Source organism: Gadus morhua, chromosome 8, assembly GCF_902167405.1.
Source record: "Gadus morhua chromosome 8, gadMor3.0, whole genome shotgun sequence".
Classification (NCBI taxonomy): domain Eukaryota; kingdom Metazoa; phylum Chordata; class Actinopteri; order Gadiformes; family Gadidae; genus Gadus; species Gadus morhua.
In genome coordinates, this window is record NC_044055.1 from 16,835,053 (window position 1) to 16,852,960 (window position 17,908).

General features: G+C 45.6%; 1 protein-coding gene across 1 annotated transcript; it reads right to left on the reverse strand.

Annotated features, from left to right (window-relative positions):
* Positions 1 to 2,382: 2,382 nt before the first annotated feature.
* On the reverse strand, positions 2,383 to 12,728 carry phb2a (prohibitin 2a). The gene is made up of 10 exons (XM_030364047.1): positions 12,621 to 12,728; positions 11,880 to 12,012; positions 11,449 to 11,533; positions 10,264 to 10,343; positions 8,670 to 8,854; positions 7,897 to 8,026; positions 7,357 to 7,460; positions 6,011 to 6,088; positions 4,405 to 4,484; positions 2,383 to 3,244 (listed from the first exon to the last, which is right to left on the reverse strand). The coding sequence occupies exons 1-10, from the start codon at positions 12,639 to 12,641 to the stop codon at positions 3,226 to 3,228; spliced, it is 915 nt and encodes a 304-aa protein (XP_030219907.1). The 5' UTR covers positions 12,642 to 12,728; the 3' UTR covers positions 2,383 to 3,225.
* Positions 12,729 to 17,908: the final 5,180 nt, after the last annotated feature.

A 17,908-nucleotide genomic window follows, 5' to 3' on the forward strand; every position in this document is an offset into this window, starting at 1 on the left:
AGGTTGGTGTTAGCCAGTAGAAGTCATTAAGGAGCAGGTAGGGGTTAGACACTACAGAGACAGGCCATTAAGGAGCAGGTAGGGGTTAGACAGTACAGAGACACGCCATTAAGGAGCAGGTAGGGGTTAGACAGTACAGAGAAGGGCCATTAAGGAGCAGGTATGGGTTAGACGGTAAAGAGACAGGTCATTAAGGAACAGGTAGGGGTTAGACAGTAAAGAGACAGGTCATTAAGGAACAGGTAGGGGTTAGACAGTACAGAGACAGGTCATAAAGGAGCAGTTAGGTGTTAGGGGGCATCTTGTCCCAGGACACCTACAGGTGCAGATATTGGGGGGCTCGAACCCTGAACCTTTCGGTTGGGTTGTCGAACACCCTCACCACTCAACTGATGGAGCGAAGTCAAGAGCACAGCTGGAGGAAAAGGGATGCCCACATCTGGAGACGGCTGGTTCTATCGGCCAGCGTGCAGGATCTGGTGACTAAGTTGTGTGCCAACATGTGCTTCTGTGTGTAGAGGTGTGTGTGTTGGGGTGTGTGCGTGTGTGTGTGTGTGTGTGTGTGTGTGTGTGTAAAGCAGGGTTTTGCGTGTACAGATGAATGTCAAAGTGCCCAAAGGTGTGTTACTACATGCATGCAGGTGTGTACCGGAGTGTTAGCGTGTTACTTAGTGCGGAGGTGTGTGCTTCAGTGTGCGTTACCGTGTGTAGACGAGTGTGTGTCTTATTGTATGTGATGTGAGGTGTCAATGTGAGGAGCAATGGTGAACAATGGAAGCAATGGTGTTAACTGCATGGTTCAGGGGAGATGTTTTACAGGGAGCATAACAGACGTCCCACTAGAGGATGGAGTAGAGAGGAACAGCCATGTTAGGACTACACGCTAACATCATGCTAGTCTCCACACACACACTTCTGATCGCACAAAAACTAAATAAAAGGGTGAAGTGGCTTCAGACTTTGAGGTTTGGCTTGGCAACGCTGTTTACTGCTGAGACACCAATGCCTTCTGGGTAATGTGGTCCCTTTCTGACCGCATTACCGTCTGCATGTGTTTCAAGGTGAGAATCAGAGCTCCTACAGCCGACAGCGACTGAGGAAGAGGAGAGGAGGAGGAGGTACAGCCGTGTCGAGAAGCACTGCGACCCAGCCTCGCCATGGTAACCGCTACATCCTACATCTCTTTCTCTCTCCAACAGAACAGCAGTGGAGCGCCATGGCGACCGGCCCAGTTCGCCGAGAACAGTGTGAGGTCACTGTTTCCACGGTAACGTCCCAGCTGAGCGGTAATCCGTCCTTGTTTATGCACTGCAGAGGGAGGAGGGAGGGGGCGCATGGCGCGTGCACTGGAGAGTGTGCACGTGTGCAATAGTTACCCCCCCCCCCCTCCTTTTCTTCAACAGCAAATTTACAATCATGCAGTGCAGCACACGCATGATGCAGGCTGAGATAATAAAAAGATGCTTCAGGGAGGGAGGGAGGAAGGTCATGTGACCAGGCAGCCATTTCACTGCTGCCCTCCTCCCTGTCCTCACCCCTCCCTCCCTGTCCTCACCCCTCCCTCCCCCACGGGAGTGCGGCTCCATGGCTCAACCCAGCCGTCTGCTAAACCTGTGAGCAGCATTACGCCTGGTCAGACACTGCAGGTTCGATTCCCACCTGCCTGTTTTACACTAGGTCACTACCTCTCTTCTTCAAGCCGACTTATGTCCATAAAGGCACCCAAATCTGAAATATGCATAGACTGTATGTTAAACATACAAATGTAACTGTGTGAATGGTATTTCGATAGCGGCAGACACAGATATCGAACTGGCACTCACCCCCCATACAACCCCTCCACTCACAGCTTCCTATATCCCTTCCTTAAAAAAAACCAAAAGAAAAACACGTCCCCATCATTCAAACGCTGCAGTGGCGGCTGATTGGTTGACAGAGGGCAGTGGGCGGTTCGAACCCCAGCCAATCAGGCGACGCCAGTTCATCCCAACCCCCCTTCCTGAGATAAATATTCATCCAGCTATAACATTACCCTCCCTCCCCCATCCTATAAAGCACTACCATACGGTCACAGTGAAAGACAACGCCTGCCTCCCAAAAGCAAGCTAGCTTGTGTCGCATTATCAACATGGAGGACGAGCTTTGTGTCGATCACACAATAGCAGCTATATGATCCCACCCTCTTCTGCCATTACACTTTCATCTTCACCCCTTTAACCCCTCGCTAACCACTAGAGCAAAGCCAGCCTATACAAGTATACAGGCAAGATGTTTGAATGAAAGGTGAAGGAGAACAGGGTTTGAGTTGAAGTAATTAAGTACTACTACTTCTACTCCAGCATTGAGGTTTTGAAAGTATTACAGAAACATTTTAGACTGAAAGACATACTTCAAGACAAAGTTTAATTCCGCAGTTATACTTTTCATTACATCGTTTCCGTGTTACAAACTAGAAAAGAACATTTGATTAAGGTCAAAACCAACACCTCAGATGTAGAATCCATGAAAGCTTTGATCCATCAACAGATAAACGTTTCAGCTTAGTGCAGTAAACAAAAATCTGCATGATAGAATGTTTTCCAAATAAAATACATTTATTGGTTTGAGACGCAGAGTTCGGACCAGGACACAGACGGGATCTCATTCTCCACCCCCCACGTCCAGTTGGAGCAACTCCACCAGCCCCCACCAGCTCCCCGGCAGCCCAGTCCCAGCAGCCACGGATTCACCTTGACGTTTTTTTTTTTACACTCGTTTCTTCTTCTGTGTCACTTCTGACGTCCGTCGAAAAACTCGAACTTTCCCGCTTCTCGGTGGACGTCGCTCGGTTCTTTTGACGGTAAAGCGGAGGACGTGCCCGTCAGTTTGTCCGGCACAGTGGGCCGTGGCTAGAGGCTGCCGCCACAGCCACGTGTTTGCGGGTTCTAGAAGAAGTGCGTTTATAGTCTAGTGACCCGGTGCCGGGCCGACGCCGTATCCGTTACCGCAACAATTTAAATAAAATAAAACAAACAAAAAGGGAGAGCAAAGCATTCTGTTTCGAAGCCCAGTTAGGGATTGGGAGAGTCCAGTTACTGACAGAACCATGGCTGGTGTGTGAGTGTGTGTAAATATATACGCGTGTGTGATAGTGAGTGTGTATATGTGTGTATGTGTGAGGATGTGTAGTACTGCAGAGATCAATCGGACCGATAGGAATGCAAATTCTTCATGGCGGGCTTCCTCTTACTTACTCAAGTTCAAACTGGAGAGAGAGAGAGAGAGAGAGAGAGAAAGACAGACAGACAAAAATCAGACGAGAAAGAAATGACAGTTAATCTCGGTTCAAGCTTGCGGTTAAAATGTTTTTTTTTAAGCTACAAGCTTGAAAGCAGAAGAAGGACCCGTGGTTAAGTCCAACACAACTTCCCCTTTATCGCGGCTGAGTTCCAGCTCACTCAAACTCGTTATCGGTCACCTCTGATATACCAACAGGTGTGACGTAAATCTGATTCACATCTACCTTTAGTGACATCACAAGTGGGACGTGTCCGCTCAGCATGGATGGGCAACGATCGTCGAATAGTCGTATAGTTAAAGTCACGTAGAATATCGAATAATTAATGTAACTATCGTTATTCATTAAACGGCTCTTCTCAATGCTGTTCAACGCTCCGTTCACTTGCATGGGCCTTCACAACTTCCGGTGGTGAATAATTTTTTGATAAATCACCATCGTTAAGCATATAATGACCGCTGTCAAGGAAGTCGATTATTTTTTTCCTATCTTATCACTCCGCAAGTAGTCTGGTAACTTATCAACCCCAGCGTCCTCGGGTGCTAAGCGACGTCAACGTCTTTGGCGGACTATTACTCTGCTGATCAACACTACGAACGCTGGTAACAAATAAATTGTAAAAAGACACACGTGTGAAGTTATTTTTTTTGACGTGTCTAGTTCACCGTCATGCAGGCTGTGTTCAGTAAAATAAATAAATAAATAGCGATCTGTTTTCAGCGGCTATAGGCCTATCTGCCTAAGCCCACGTTGAAATAATTTTTATGTTGAATGTTGATGGGGCAGAAATAAACAGATTGATTTCATACAAATCATAAAAGCCTCTCCCTGTGACATTGTGTGTGCATGTATCCGAGTGTGCGTGCGTGAGGAGTTCTTGATTTATCGATTTTCGAATATTATTCAAATACTTATCTGCGAATATTGAATAGTATTTTTGCCATAAATGCACATCCCTACCGCACAGATGGACGAAAGGACGAACCGGCCACCAGTTGGTATGACCCACTGCGGATACTGGTCGGTCGATCCGTCCCTCGATCACACACCATGGCGGTAATATAGGGGGCCGATAAGATGGCCATCATGGCCACACATCCCATAATATGTGGGTGGGTGGGACTTACTTGTTAAAGGTGTTGTTGTCATTGAGATTCAGCACCAGGCTGTCGGCACTCAGGTAGACCTTGTTCTGTGACCCGGCAATCTACAGGTTAGAAACAAAGAGCAAGACAACCTTCAAAACCTTTTTATTTAATGGAGTCCTACAATTCACGTGCGCATCTGGCGCTATCTAGTGGCCAGCGGTAAACTCAACTCAATTCTCCAGCACTTCTCATCCAAAACTACTAGTCTGTCGTTGAATACAAATACACAATACCTGCGTACCGAGGGGAAACGGCTTATATTTACATCAATAATAAATTATCAATAAATGTTGAGCAGCCGTGAAAGAAACCGCTCCTGTTCAGTAATCCAACAGTACTAAAGATAAAGAGTGAGGCTGAGTTGAGGACTGTGAAAGGGACACGTCGTGTCGCATTGTGTTCAATAAGGAGCGGCCCCCAGACCCCCGACTACATGATGCGGTCAATTATTAAATGGTTCTCATCAGGATGTGTTCGGTCGTCGGTCGTGGCAACGTGTCCCTGCCATCTTAGGAGATAATTACTCTTCTCCGGACGTGAAAAAAAACATTTACTAGCTGAGCCTTGGTGGCGTGCTGGGGATGCCTCCATCTCAGACCAAAGACTGCTCCTCTGGAGGGGAGTTCACAGAAACCTCTGCCATATCAGCTTGAATTAATAATACAAAAAGTAAGTTGGCACCACAACGAGGTCGCCCAGCTCACCTGTTCATTGCCCTCATTGGTTCTGCCCCCTCCCGCCCCCATTACGCATGCATTTAAAAATGTTTTCCAGAACTGCGTTTGAACAGTGCAAAGGTTGAGGTGAAAGTGTGTTTTAATGAGATCAGCAGTTTGTCCATTGGTTGGACCTGCTCGTCCTGAATTAATGTGCATTCTTCCCTTCTGACTCTCCCAGTGTCTACAGAAAACAAAAACATGGGTGGGACGACATCGTTTACAATTTGCTCCCGTCTTCCCAACTCTGGGTAGACCTGATAGGTCGAGACAAACTGGTGCCATAAGCCTTCCGATAGGTCCAACCCGTCTGTAAACGGCAGTAAGAGGAGTCCGTAACATGAAGGTGGAGGAGCAGAGGAGTTCCTCCTACAGAGTGTTAAGAAAAAGTAGCAGATGCCGCTAGGGCGAGTTACAACCCGTCTGAATGACTGCACAAGGCCGAGAAAGTGAGAGAGTTGAGAAAGAAACAGGCAAGATAAGGAGAAGAGAAAAGTGCATGAGTCATTGGTTTGTGCCAATCTGCATGTTTGAATCTTCGTGTGTGCATGCCTGTGAATGTTACCCTCGTGTTTGTGTGAGTGTGTGACCAGAGTGTATTTATGATTGTGTGAGTGTGTCCAGGTGTGTATGATTGTGTGACAAGTTGTGTATGAATGTGTGACCAGATGTGTGTGTATGATTGTGGGTGTGTGACCAGGTGTGTGTGGATGATTGTGTGAACAGGTGTGTGTGGATGATTGTGGGTGTGTGACCAGGTGTGTGTGGATGATTGTGGGTGTGTGACCAGGTGTGTGTGGATGATTGTGGGTGTGTGACCAGGTGTGTGTGGATGATTGTGTGACCGGGTGTGTGAGTGTGCGGCGTACCGTCTTAGCGATGCTCTGTGCGGCGCGGATCTTGCGGAGCTTCAGGTAGCCAGGATTCTTGGTCACGGCCTCACCCAGCTGTCAGTCAAACACAGACACAATAAGACAGGTTCTTAACACAACACTTACTTTCCTTTAAGAGACGGCGGTGAACCCAGCGACGGACTCAGGTGAACACCCCAGGGTGCTAATCAAACAGGCCAGACCGGTGCCATCATCCAGAGAACGCTCCACCTGTCAATCAACCCCCAATGCTTGGGCGGGGCTTTCTGCCTGATGAGCAGGCTGTATAGGCGTCCGATGTTAGTGTATCAGAGTCTCTACAGTTGCTTACGGTGAATAAACACACCAGGCTCGTTGGCCTGGCGTGCGGGAGCTCCACAAACAATACGATTCGTCATCTTGTTTGGATTTAAAAAGACCATATGAAACCAATTCATATTAAGTCACACCCATGACCGCCAAAACAATGACTGATGGAATAGTTGAGCATGATCAAAACGATAATAACAATAGCGATTGCATTCTTGATCGACTGATGTCATCTGGTTTAACGGATTCCAGACCTTTCTCTTGATAAGGGGGAGCTCTGAACTCCTCCTACGTTGACAGTTAGCAAAGAAGGATATGAATCTTTGCGACAATCTTCCTTCTAAAAAGTTCCTCAGCATTTCCTCCGAACGTCAGCCACTGGGCATTCTGGGACATTTACATTCAATTCTTTTGATGCTCATGAGAAATATGTACTTTTAAGATATAGATAAATATAGCGAACGACAGAAGCATAGAGCGAGTGTGAGATTGGATACTTAATAATGTGTCATCTGGGGATTGAAGGAGCGAAACAACATTTAGTTTAGGACCGCAGGAGGGAATCAAACCTACGTTACAAGGCCAGATGCTTTGTGGTTAGCGTCCAGCAGGTTGGCCCACCAGACTCAGGGCTCTTAGTATTTCCCCAGTGACACCCTGTCATCAACTAAAATACTACTGTAACTCCTGTAAACTCTGAATACATTCAGATATGTGCTATAGGTATAGCACTCATTTGTTAAAAAAACTTGAATGCCATAGTCACACACTAATAAGGGTGCGATACACAACAAGGCAGTCAGGTTACAGTGCAGAGGTGGAGTATAGTGGGCGAGTGATAATCAGTGACAAAACGACTATGATCACTGAAGGTCACTGGGTTTGACCTTGGGATTTGGAGGAGCTTCCGTCTTCAGTTTTCCCTTTTCCAAATAACCTGAATAAGTGACTAGCTGGGTAGCCATAATTGACTAGCCCACTCACTAGCCATAAGTGACTAGCCGGCTTGCTTCTAGCTCTGGGGATGAACTCACCATTTTGGCGGCCTCTGCTTCTCCTTCTGCCTGGATGATCTTGTGCCTCTGGTCCTGCTTGGCCTTCTCTACGTAGAACTGAGCCCGCTGCGCCTCCTGCTGGGCTGGAGGACACAAGACACACACAGGTCAGCTACATAGGCTTCACAGTGAACCATCTGATGTCACAATCAAAGCCCCCCATGTAAAGGTTCCCTTAGTAAGTTCATCTTTCCTGTCTTGTGGATAAAACACTGAAGACATAATCTTATGGTCCCAACATATTTCAGCAAGAATTCCCAAAGCAAAAATCGTATTCAATCTTCACTCTCTGGGCTTTATCAATTTAACAACATGCCTTCTCTTCTACCATTTTCTTCTACCATTTGAAACGGAGCAATAGCACCATCTAGTGGTCAAAAGCAATACAACACCATGTGTGCTTCATAACCTTGAAATGCATGAATAACAAATGGTTGTACTGTGTGAATATAATTGGTGTGTAGCGGTACTGCGCGTGTGTGTGTACCAGTGCTGCGTGTGTACCAGGCTACTCCGTACCGACTTGCTTGGCCTCCACAGCGGCTGTGTACTCGCGGCTGAAGCTGAGCTCCGTAATGGCCACGTCGTCCAGGATGATGTTGAAGTCCTTGGCCCGCTCAAACAGGTCCCTTCGGATCAGCAGAGACACCTGGGGCGGGAGACAGGACACTCAGCTGACTCCGCCCCCAGGGACCATGACCCCGCCCCCAGTCTAAGTCCGCCCCCCAGAAAACATAACATCTCTGGAATTTGATTGTAGCAGCTCCATTTTATTGAACTTTAAATTATTTTGTACAGTCCAACTGAGGTGTGTGTTACGCAGCACGTGTGTGGATGTGTTCCGTAGCGCGTGTATGTATTCCATAGCTTGTGTGTTCCCTAGCCTGTGTGCGTGTGTTCCCTAGCCTGTGTGCGTGTGTTCCCTAGCCTGTGTGCGTGTGTTCCCTAGCCTGTGTGTGTGTGTTCCCTAGCCTGTGTAACGCAGCATGTATGCGTGTGTAACGCAGCATGTATGCGTGTGTAACGCAGCATGTGTGCGTGTGTGTGCGTGCGTGTTAAATATCATGTGTGCATGTGTGATTCACGTAGCGCGTGTGTTACGTAGCATCTGTGTGTTAAGTAGCGTGCGTGCTTCGTAGCATTGTCTGTTTCGTAGCATGTCTGTGATACATGTGATCACACTGGACACATGCGTGTCCATCGTGAACTGGTGTATGCGTGTAACGTTGCATGTATGTAATCCAGTGCAAACCGGTATGTGTGTTATGTGGCACGTGTTGACCAGTGCTTACCTGTGCTCTTTGCGTGATGAGCTGCGATGCGTTGAACTTTGCCACGACGCTCTTGAGCACCTCGTTGACGATGGAGGGCAGGACGCGCTCGTCGTAGTCCGTGCCCAGCTGCTGGTACATTGTGGGCAGGTTGGCGGCCAGGGGGCGGGACAGCACGCGCAGAGCGATGTTCACCATCTGGAGGTCTGCACGTACAGAGTAACCCAGTTTAGAGAAGTTAAACAATGACTCCAAAGGTTAATCAGTGTCTGCAGCCCGAGGGACCGAGATAAGACAAACCGCTGTCGACGAAAAGGAAGCATTTGTTTTTAGCAATACCAATAAGCCCTTATGAGTAATTCAGTAGCCCCGTGAGCGGAGATGAACTGGAGAACACAATGACTGGGTTTGAGGTCATGATATTTGCCCCAATAGAAAAATAAACAACCGCTTAATATTCAACGTATAATGGGTCATAGGTCAAGAATATGGTTGCAACGACACCACAATAACAGGCTCTTTTTGGGCGGATTATGCGAGGGACTGATGGTTTTATTCAACTGTTTGAGACCAGCTGTGTGTGTGTGTGCACCTGAGTAGGTGTCATCACAGTACCAGGAAAGATGAGACAGGAAAACAAACTTAGGACACGGCTGCTACCTGTTCCACAGACAAAATGGAGGACAGGACTCAACATATTCCTGGAGACACACTGACCTGCAGTCTATACAGGCCAAGGTGGCAAAACAAACATAGCCAATGGCAGCCTCCCAAGGAGACTCAGATTGGGACCATAAGCCCTTTGGACAGTAATACAAACAAAGACCGCTCCGTCCTCGGTGCATGTCCGTTAGCAGCCTGACCAGAACGGTGAGCAGTGTCGCTGAAGGACTCTGCACCAGAACCAGGAGGAACAGAGGACCGAACCAGCAACCCTCCATCTTTTTGGAACTTGGATTATATTTAATACCCTGCTAGTCCTTTTGGACCGATTTCGCATTGCGATTCGATATTATATCTGATAAAATGAAACCGGTTTGGGGTCATTTTACCAACAAAGAAGGTGAATGTTGAGGTGGGCACAGACCTCGCTGGTTATGAAAAGCTTTTTTGAATGTATATGAGGCAGATCATTTTGGGAAAACAAACAAATCCAAAAATATGCACCTTACCTCCTATACCAAAACTATACTAAACCAGTATGGCGCTGCATTTAACTTGTTTATGTCGTCCTCTTTGAGGGCAAATGTGTCCCAGTCCCTTTAGGTCTCACCTGCAGGTCCCAGTCCCTACTGGTCTCCTCTCCTGCAGGTCCCAGTCCCTACTGGTCTCCTCACCTGCAGGTCCCAGTCCCTACTGGTCTCCTCACCTGCAGGTCCCAGTCCCTACTGGTCCCAGTCCCTACTGGTCTCCTCACCTGCAGGGCCCAGTCCCTACTGGTCTCCTCACCTGCAGGTCCCAGTCCCTACTGGTCTCCTCACCTGCAGGTCCCAGTCCCTACTGGTCCCAGTCCCTACTGGTCTCCTCACCTGCAGGTCCCAGTCCCTACTGGTCTCCTCACCTGCAGGTCCCAGTCCATACTGGTCCCAGTCCCAGTCCCTACTGGTCTCCTCACCTTTGCTTCCAGTGAGGGAGGCGATCTTCCTGGGCCTGGCTCTGATGTCGTAGATGATGGGATACTGGAACCATGGAAACCTAGAGAACAGAAACACCCATGTTTAACAGAGTACTTGGGAGACGTGAAGGCCGACAAACACTTCAGCAGAATCGAGGTTGCATAGGCCGTCGAACCCCGGGATTTTGGCATAATGTAGTCGCTGTGCTTTAGGGTTTAAAGTTGCAGGGAGACCAAGTCATTCACATGGTGTTGTAGACAAATCCCAGGCAGCGTTTTAATGGACGTTTGATCCGTTTAACAGAGTATCCTGCACACACAGCAATGATCCAAGCCTGACGCGGTCTTCGAATGGATCACATACCCGCCTTTTTATTCGTGCAAATAGCAACTACAATCTTAAGAAAACCTGGACTGCAACTAATCAGATGCGACCAGATGGTTTCTTACAAAGAACAATCTGGGAAGTGGTCTATGGAAACTGTTTGGAAAAGGGCGGGCAACTTCCAAAAACACTTGGCAGGTGATTTGATGAACCATCTGTCACGTAGCTCAAGAAGCTGATTTGTACCAACCACTGTGGTTCCGGCCGACATGGATTTTCGCATTATCGTGATCTCGCTAATCAAGCAGCCTCGCAAGGCAAGGCCTCAACCACACACTAGAGTGGAGGTGTAGTTACTACAATGCTATTACGACAGAGTAGATCACATTCTGGGGTTAGCTGCCCTGTAAAAAGGTCAACCTGGTATTACACAAGGTACACAAGAATAAGTAATGGTTGTCTGTTTAGACTTCCTAGCTTGGAGTAGACTAAACTCTACAATGCTGTGTATTTAATTAATCCCAAACAAGAAATGTGGGCACTCTGTTGAGTCGTACCACTGTAACCTCCTGTGATTAGCCAAATAAATTACGAAGAAATTATTTCAGACTTTGGACTGTATTTTTTGGATTGCACGTTCTGAGACTTTTGCTCAGACATTGACTAACAGTGTACAAAACTGAATGTATCCAGTATGATCAAGATACGATCCATTACAAGAAGCAAACCACCATTGCATATTAAAACACATTACGTCTAGCTTTCACACAGGAATTGCATCTAGCTTGACAACCTAGGGTCAAGGTAAAGTCTCCTTGCATCCTCATATAGGGGTCACCTCAATGCTCCACCGATCATACCTGAAGTGCAGCCCCTCAGCCAGCACTGTGTCCTTCTGGATCCCTCCGATCCTGTTGAAGATGATGGCGCGCTGACCTCCCTCCACTGAAACACACAACAGCAGATTCACACACACTTCTGAGGAAGCTGGTACTCTTGGAACTTTTCAGATACAACCACCCGATACCACCTTACGCAACGTAATGTTGAGGAGCGAACACAAACTTTGTTTTCAAAGTGGTAATGTGCCCTCTATGAACGTCAACATAGTAATTTATGCAATTGTATCACTGTTACTGATATAAGTACTTGCACACAATATCATTTGGAGCCTCATCAAGGCTCATATTTGATATCCTCATTTCGCCCACATCAAGTAATTTAGGAATATCAGAACGGCACGGTCCAGTTTGAGAGGCTGTATGTGGTGTCTTGAGGTGGGCCAGCCTACCTGTGAATGTTGCTTCCTTCACGCCGTAGGCCAGAGCTCCTGCACCGATCAGTAGCTTCAGACCCACACCAGCCCCCCGTGGACCGGACCCCATCCTGGCAGCGATCTGCTTCAGTTGCTGCATAAAACCCTGCTGTAATACAGAAAACAATGACAAAGACAGACGTTTAAAACCAAGGGACAGAACTTTATTCAAGAATACCCCGTGAACCACCGTTAGGTAGAACAGTAACGACGAACGACACAGTACACCTTTGAGAGGTTAAGCTGAACCCAAGGTGGTTTGTTTCACAAGGCAGGTAGTTTAACATGATAGACTTCAGACCTCGTGTCGATGCGATTAATTAATACTTATGATGACCAAGATTCGACATTGACGTGAGCCTTGTAAGTCAAACACCCTCCCCCAAATTTAGGTCAAGAGTCGGTCAACTTGTTGGACTAAAATGAACCAACCCACTATCCCCCCGGTATCAGATATATAACTGGCCAAGCAGTTGCCAATTCAACCACCTCAACTGTCACCCCTATTTAATGCACATTTTCTATTTTAATGAATTGGTGCTAGCTAATGTGCTAGCTAGCTAGCACATTCGTCCGGTAGCTTATCTCCTCACGTGTGTTCAGGAGTGCGACACAAGCCGGCATGCAAATGTAACCAGACACAGATCCAGCTGAAACAAAACATGCCATAACGGAATGAACTTCATATTTAAAGTCCTAATTTACAGAAGCACTTACTGCGGGTTCCTTATTTGCCATAGTTGAGCTGTTGTTACACAAACGTTACTTCAGAGCAGCCCAGAAGAAATCCAAGGTCGTGTGTGGACGTACTTCCTGTTCGCTTTGCACTCTGGGAAACGTAGGCCGAGCGAGTCTGTCAAAGAAGAACAACACATTCGAGCCCAAAACTCAGAGCTTTTCTTTTTCCAATGAATATAGTTTTTCTGTGAATTTCTGGCCTTTATCTAAAAACGAATGGGTTTGGGACTAAATATATTTTGATTTTATCATTTATTATTATTATTATTATTATTATTATTATTATTATTATTATTATTATTATTATTATTATTATTATTATATATATTTAGAAATATAATGTATAATACACATTTTTTATAGCAAGTATTGTTATTAAATGATCTTGCTCATCAAGACGTCCGAAAACCGTTTTTGGAGGGGGGACATTAGACCCTGTCAAAAGTTCTTGGCACTACAAGTTTTATCTATTGAGCTACATTTCATACATTGATGAAAACAAACAAGATATGAATCCATACTTGCTTTATAGTAGGATATTCTCATAAAAGATGTGATCACAGATAGTATGCTTGTAAGCTACAGGGGCTGACAGTGCCATGAAGAAAAGAACTAGCTTTGCTCCTAGAAATTGACCAAGATTGGAATCTATTTGGAAACGGATGGATGGAAACGGTCTAAAGGAAGCTGAAATTTATGAATTATTAGTTTGATCTAATTTGAATTATTATTCTTTTCAAAGTGTTATACTTCGACATTATGAATAAATATTGCACTCAAAATACCCCCCTTTGACTTCCCAACGAAGGCGTGAAAAATGAATGGTTCGAATTCATTTTGGCCATCATCATTCATAAATGGGATTTTTACTTCCGGAACCACACTGTTGTGCTCTATAGATCCAGGACGCAACCTGTCTTTCAAATACAATGTGTTGGAATAGATCATATAAAAGAGTGGAAAGGATGATGAACAGTTTGATGCAGGAACCCAACTTGAGGTGGAGGCTGCTGTATTTCCCAAAACTAGCAACTTCAGTCCTATGCTTAGCTAGATACAACAAAATAATGAGTAATATAAGAGATTTTACTAACTGTTGGCTGCCATTCGTATTTTCATGGCCGCATATATTTTCAACTTCGAAGGGCAGTTTCCACTAGTGCACCTAAATAAGAAGTTTAAAATATAAACTTCGGTCATTTGACGTACAGACGGTTGTTACCGTTGTGTACACAAATTACAGTTAGAAGGTTACATCTGAAACCTAACCGTGTAATTTGCAGATGCACGGCTCAAAGTGTTTGACCAATCAAAGCAGACTGGGCTACTAGGGAGGGTGGCCATGAATGATTAAAAAAATAGTATTTTTGAAAGATGCTGAAAGCTGTTTGGCAGAAATGAACAGTGTGACAACGATAAGGGGTCTTTTTTTTTTTCATCAAGGCATGTCAATCTATTCTATTAGTATCCCCATATTAAATTATTAACCCCAAAAAAGCCTATTATGGGCCCTTTAAGACAACGAATTCAAGATATGTATGCCTAGGAGTATGCGTGGCCTTCGAGCGTTATGGACTTGTGTTGTTGTACTACCCAGTCTAACCACTGTGTGGCAGAGGCATTCTTCAAAGGTTGAACTTGAAATAAGAGATGAGCAACGAGCCCGGCACTCTAAACTGACAGCTCCTGCATCAAAATGACGGCTGGAGACGGATGAGTCACAATGAAACATAACGTTAATATTTAAAAGGTACGAGTAACTCTAAAAGATGTGAGGGATTACATTACATATTATTATATTCACGCTGAATAATAGCACTTTGAAAGAAATAAACCAACCATTTTAAGTACACATATCTTTGATTCGACTGTGGAAGATTTGAATGGGAAGGGGGGGGAGGGGGGGGGGGGGGGGGGGTAGAAAGCAGAGGATAGGAAAGGATAGGAGAAGAGGTCAGAGGAGGGAGGAGTGGTGATGCGAAGGAGGGAGGAGACGGGTGAATAGAGGAGACTGGAGGTGGGCAGGGTGATGAGGACTGGGGTGAGGGGAAGGAGGAGATGGGAGGAGGGGGAGAGGGAGAGGAGGGGGAGAAGAGGAGGGCGTCTGAACTGAAATTTCTACCTCGAGAGACACAAGGTGATGTCCAGTCAGCAGAGGAGCAGATGGTCCAACGACCTTTACCACCGACAGGGAAGGAGAGAGAGAGAGAGAGAGAGAGAGAGAGAGAGAGAGAGAGAGAGAGAGAGAGAGAGAGAGAGAGAGAGAGAGAGAGAGAGAGAGAGAGAGAGAGAGAGAGAGAGAGAGGGAGAGAGAGAGAGAGAGAGAGAGAGAGAGAGAGAGAGAGAGAGCAAAAAGACAATACTTGGTATGTGTGTGTGGATATATAAAGAGGGGGTGTCATGGTGGAAGCGAGAGATGGAGAGGGGGAGAGAGAGAGAGTGAGAGTGAATGATACAGGACGGGGAGAAAGTGCAAAGCTCAACTCAGAGGGGAAGATAAACTTTACTGCGGAGAGTACCACGACCCCGATGAGCGTCGGCCCCATGCTGGGGTTCTAGAATGTGGGCGTCTGCCTCCTGCCTGCACGCAAGGCCTGGATTTGGCCAACTGTTGGCTGGTTTCTAGGAACCGCTGCGGCAGCTGAGTGAATATCATTATGGGATGGATGGAGAGGTGGTGAGGGGCGGGGGGGAGGGGGTGCTGCACTTAAGCATATAAATATATATTTTTATTAAAATGGGTCGTTTCAGTCCTTGATTCTGATTGGCTTGAAAATGTTGTAAAATGCTGCACACCTGTGAGCGCATGATATTAATTATTTGTATAAATGCAACGCCAACTTCAGAGTATACTAGCCTGTCTTGGATGGCAACCCCTTTGCTGTCTTGAAGAAGATTTACGACTTGTTTTCAATAAAATATTTTTGATATAAATTTGTTAAATCTAACAAGGTAGTCTATAGTAACCGCTTTAACCACGACACAAAACAACGACCCCTGTTCTCTTACATCCCTGTAACCCACAGCTTCTCTTGGTTTATTGCCTAAATGACCTGTCGACACATTGTTTAGTAGAGGAACTGTGTTAGTTACCCCAGGTTGACGCATCCTGTCAAGCTGGAAATAGCCTAAGAATGCCTGCATCCTTTGCTTTTTAATAAGAGAAGATTCCGTGAGCCACCTCACCCCTATCTTGGACATGTTTTTCTATGGAACCGGTTGGCCCCAAACTGTAACCAGAAATGCTTGTGTTGCTCTCAGAAGAAGGTATGTTATCCACTCTGTGTGATTGTGTAGCTATGCGTCTTCCCATGGCCATACTACCTGAAAACACACACACTTGGTTTAAATTAAATATGTGTAAAGTCGAAGGAAAGATTGTAATATGTAGCACCCCCAAAATGGGGGCATTTAAGAAATAACCCCATCCACCCCTGTTGTTAAAACCAATGAACCTGCAGCAGCACCTTGGGATGAGAACCTCTGTTTACATGCAATTCAAGCACCGAACTAATAAACGCAGAAGATGCCATGATTACAATATCTCTCTCCTCCTCTTCCACCTCCTCTCCTCTCCTGCAGTGAGGTGGGGGTGATTATTTCATTAGTGTGTCTGTTGAAGGACTTGCTCTGTCAGTATGTGTGTGGGTGTTGTTTGTGTGTGTGTGTGTGTGTGTGTGTGTGTGTGTGTGTGTGTGTGGAGGGGGGGTATTGGCTTAACACAGAGGTTCCCCACTGAGGTAATGGGCTAGACAATGACAATAGTTCCTGTAAGCATTGGTAAACGAGGTCATCCGATTACACGCTGCCGATGGTGTGTAGTGAACACCGACCAATCAGCCATCGTCTGGCCCCTCCAGGGGTTAATCATCTGTGTGTGTGTGTGTGAGTGTGTGTGTGTGTGTGTGTGTGTGTGTGTGTGTGTGTGTGTGTGTGTGTGTGTGAGCCATCTACAATCTCATGTATCACTGACCAGCTGTTGGCCTATAAATTAACCATGCCTACACATGTGCATTCAAATACATGCTTATATCTGGCATCGAATCTCAGCATTGCAGTGACGAATATCTTCCACCACATTGGACAGCACCGGCCCACACGGTACCGGCCTAAACCGGTTTAAAGTCGAACAAAAGTGGTTGGATGGTATGTTGGTATACAGAAAAGAGCCCATGAAATCACCATCGACCATGCTGATACAACCCGCCCATCTTGGCCTGGGACGGAGGAAAGAGGGAGATGAAGAAAGAATGAATGAAGCTGATGAAAATAAATGTGATTTGCGGCGCAAGGAGCAGCTATATGTAACTCAATCCATCACCATAATGAATTCTCAGATGACAGGAGTGGGAAAAGCTGATGATTTATTCACTGTTGAAGCCTTAGATCACTGCCTATGGGGAATACAGAGGCAAAACATGTATTGGATTTATACTAGTTCAGTGGAATTGTAATTACTAATTACTGTAGATTGAGTGTAATAAGTCTTATTTTTACCTTCAGGATAAATGTGTTTACATGCTTGATTTAGATTAGTTAGTGTGGAAGATTGTGGAGAAAGCTTTATACAAAACTGGATTGGATTAACATGCAGTGGATTAAATATACAAGACTGGATTAAATAACAGTGGATTGCAGTTTGGAATGAGAGTTACAGTGGAATTGAGTGTAGAACCCATTAAAGTAAAATAGATTACAGCAGACTACAGTGGATAACAAAGTGTATATATATGCATCACTGCACTTTAACCAAATACAGTATTCCATACATGAATCCACTATAACTTAATTTAATCCAGTCTTGTACATATGCATTCAAAGCATTTCAATATAATCCACTCTTATATTTAATAATCCACTGCACTTTAATCAAATCCAGTATTTGATATATGAGTCCATTGCACATTGATTTTATCCAGTATTTTATGCATGAATCCACTGCATATAATCTTATCCAGTGCTGTGTATATAAATCCACTGCACAGCAATCGAATTTAGTCTCTTACATAATCCACTGGTTTGCTCTAACCCTGTATCCCAACCATACCTCATTTCCATATCCGATTGGCTCTTATCTCCCGGTCAATTTCTAATCAATAAATTGAATCAAAGAACTGAGGTGGGGGTTAGATGACGACATGGGAGACTGTGATTGTAAACCGAACCTAGAACGAAGGGAGCCTCCTGGCGGGTGTAGCTGCAGTCAAAGAAGCATCCCAAACGCCAGACTGCACAGTGCGTTGGAAAGTCTGTCGACCGGTTGACAA

What these genes read in the sequence shown, in the direction of transcription:
- phb2a (XM_030364047.1), bottom strand. Translation starts at nt 12,641, where the DNA reads ATGGCAAATAAGGAACCCGCA. An exon ending in TCATCACGCAAAGAGCACAG is followed by an intron (nt 8,027 to 8,669) that starts GTAAGCACTGGT and finishes CTCCCGCCCCAG; the next exon opens with GTGTCTCTGCTGATCCGAAG. An exon ending in CACAGAGCATCGCTAAGACG is followed by an intron (nt 4,485 to 6,010) that starts GTACGCCGCACA and finishes TCTAACCTGTAG; the next exon opens with ATTGCCGGGTCACAGAACAA.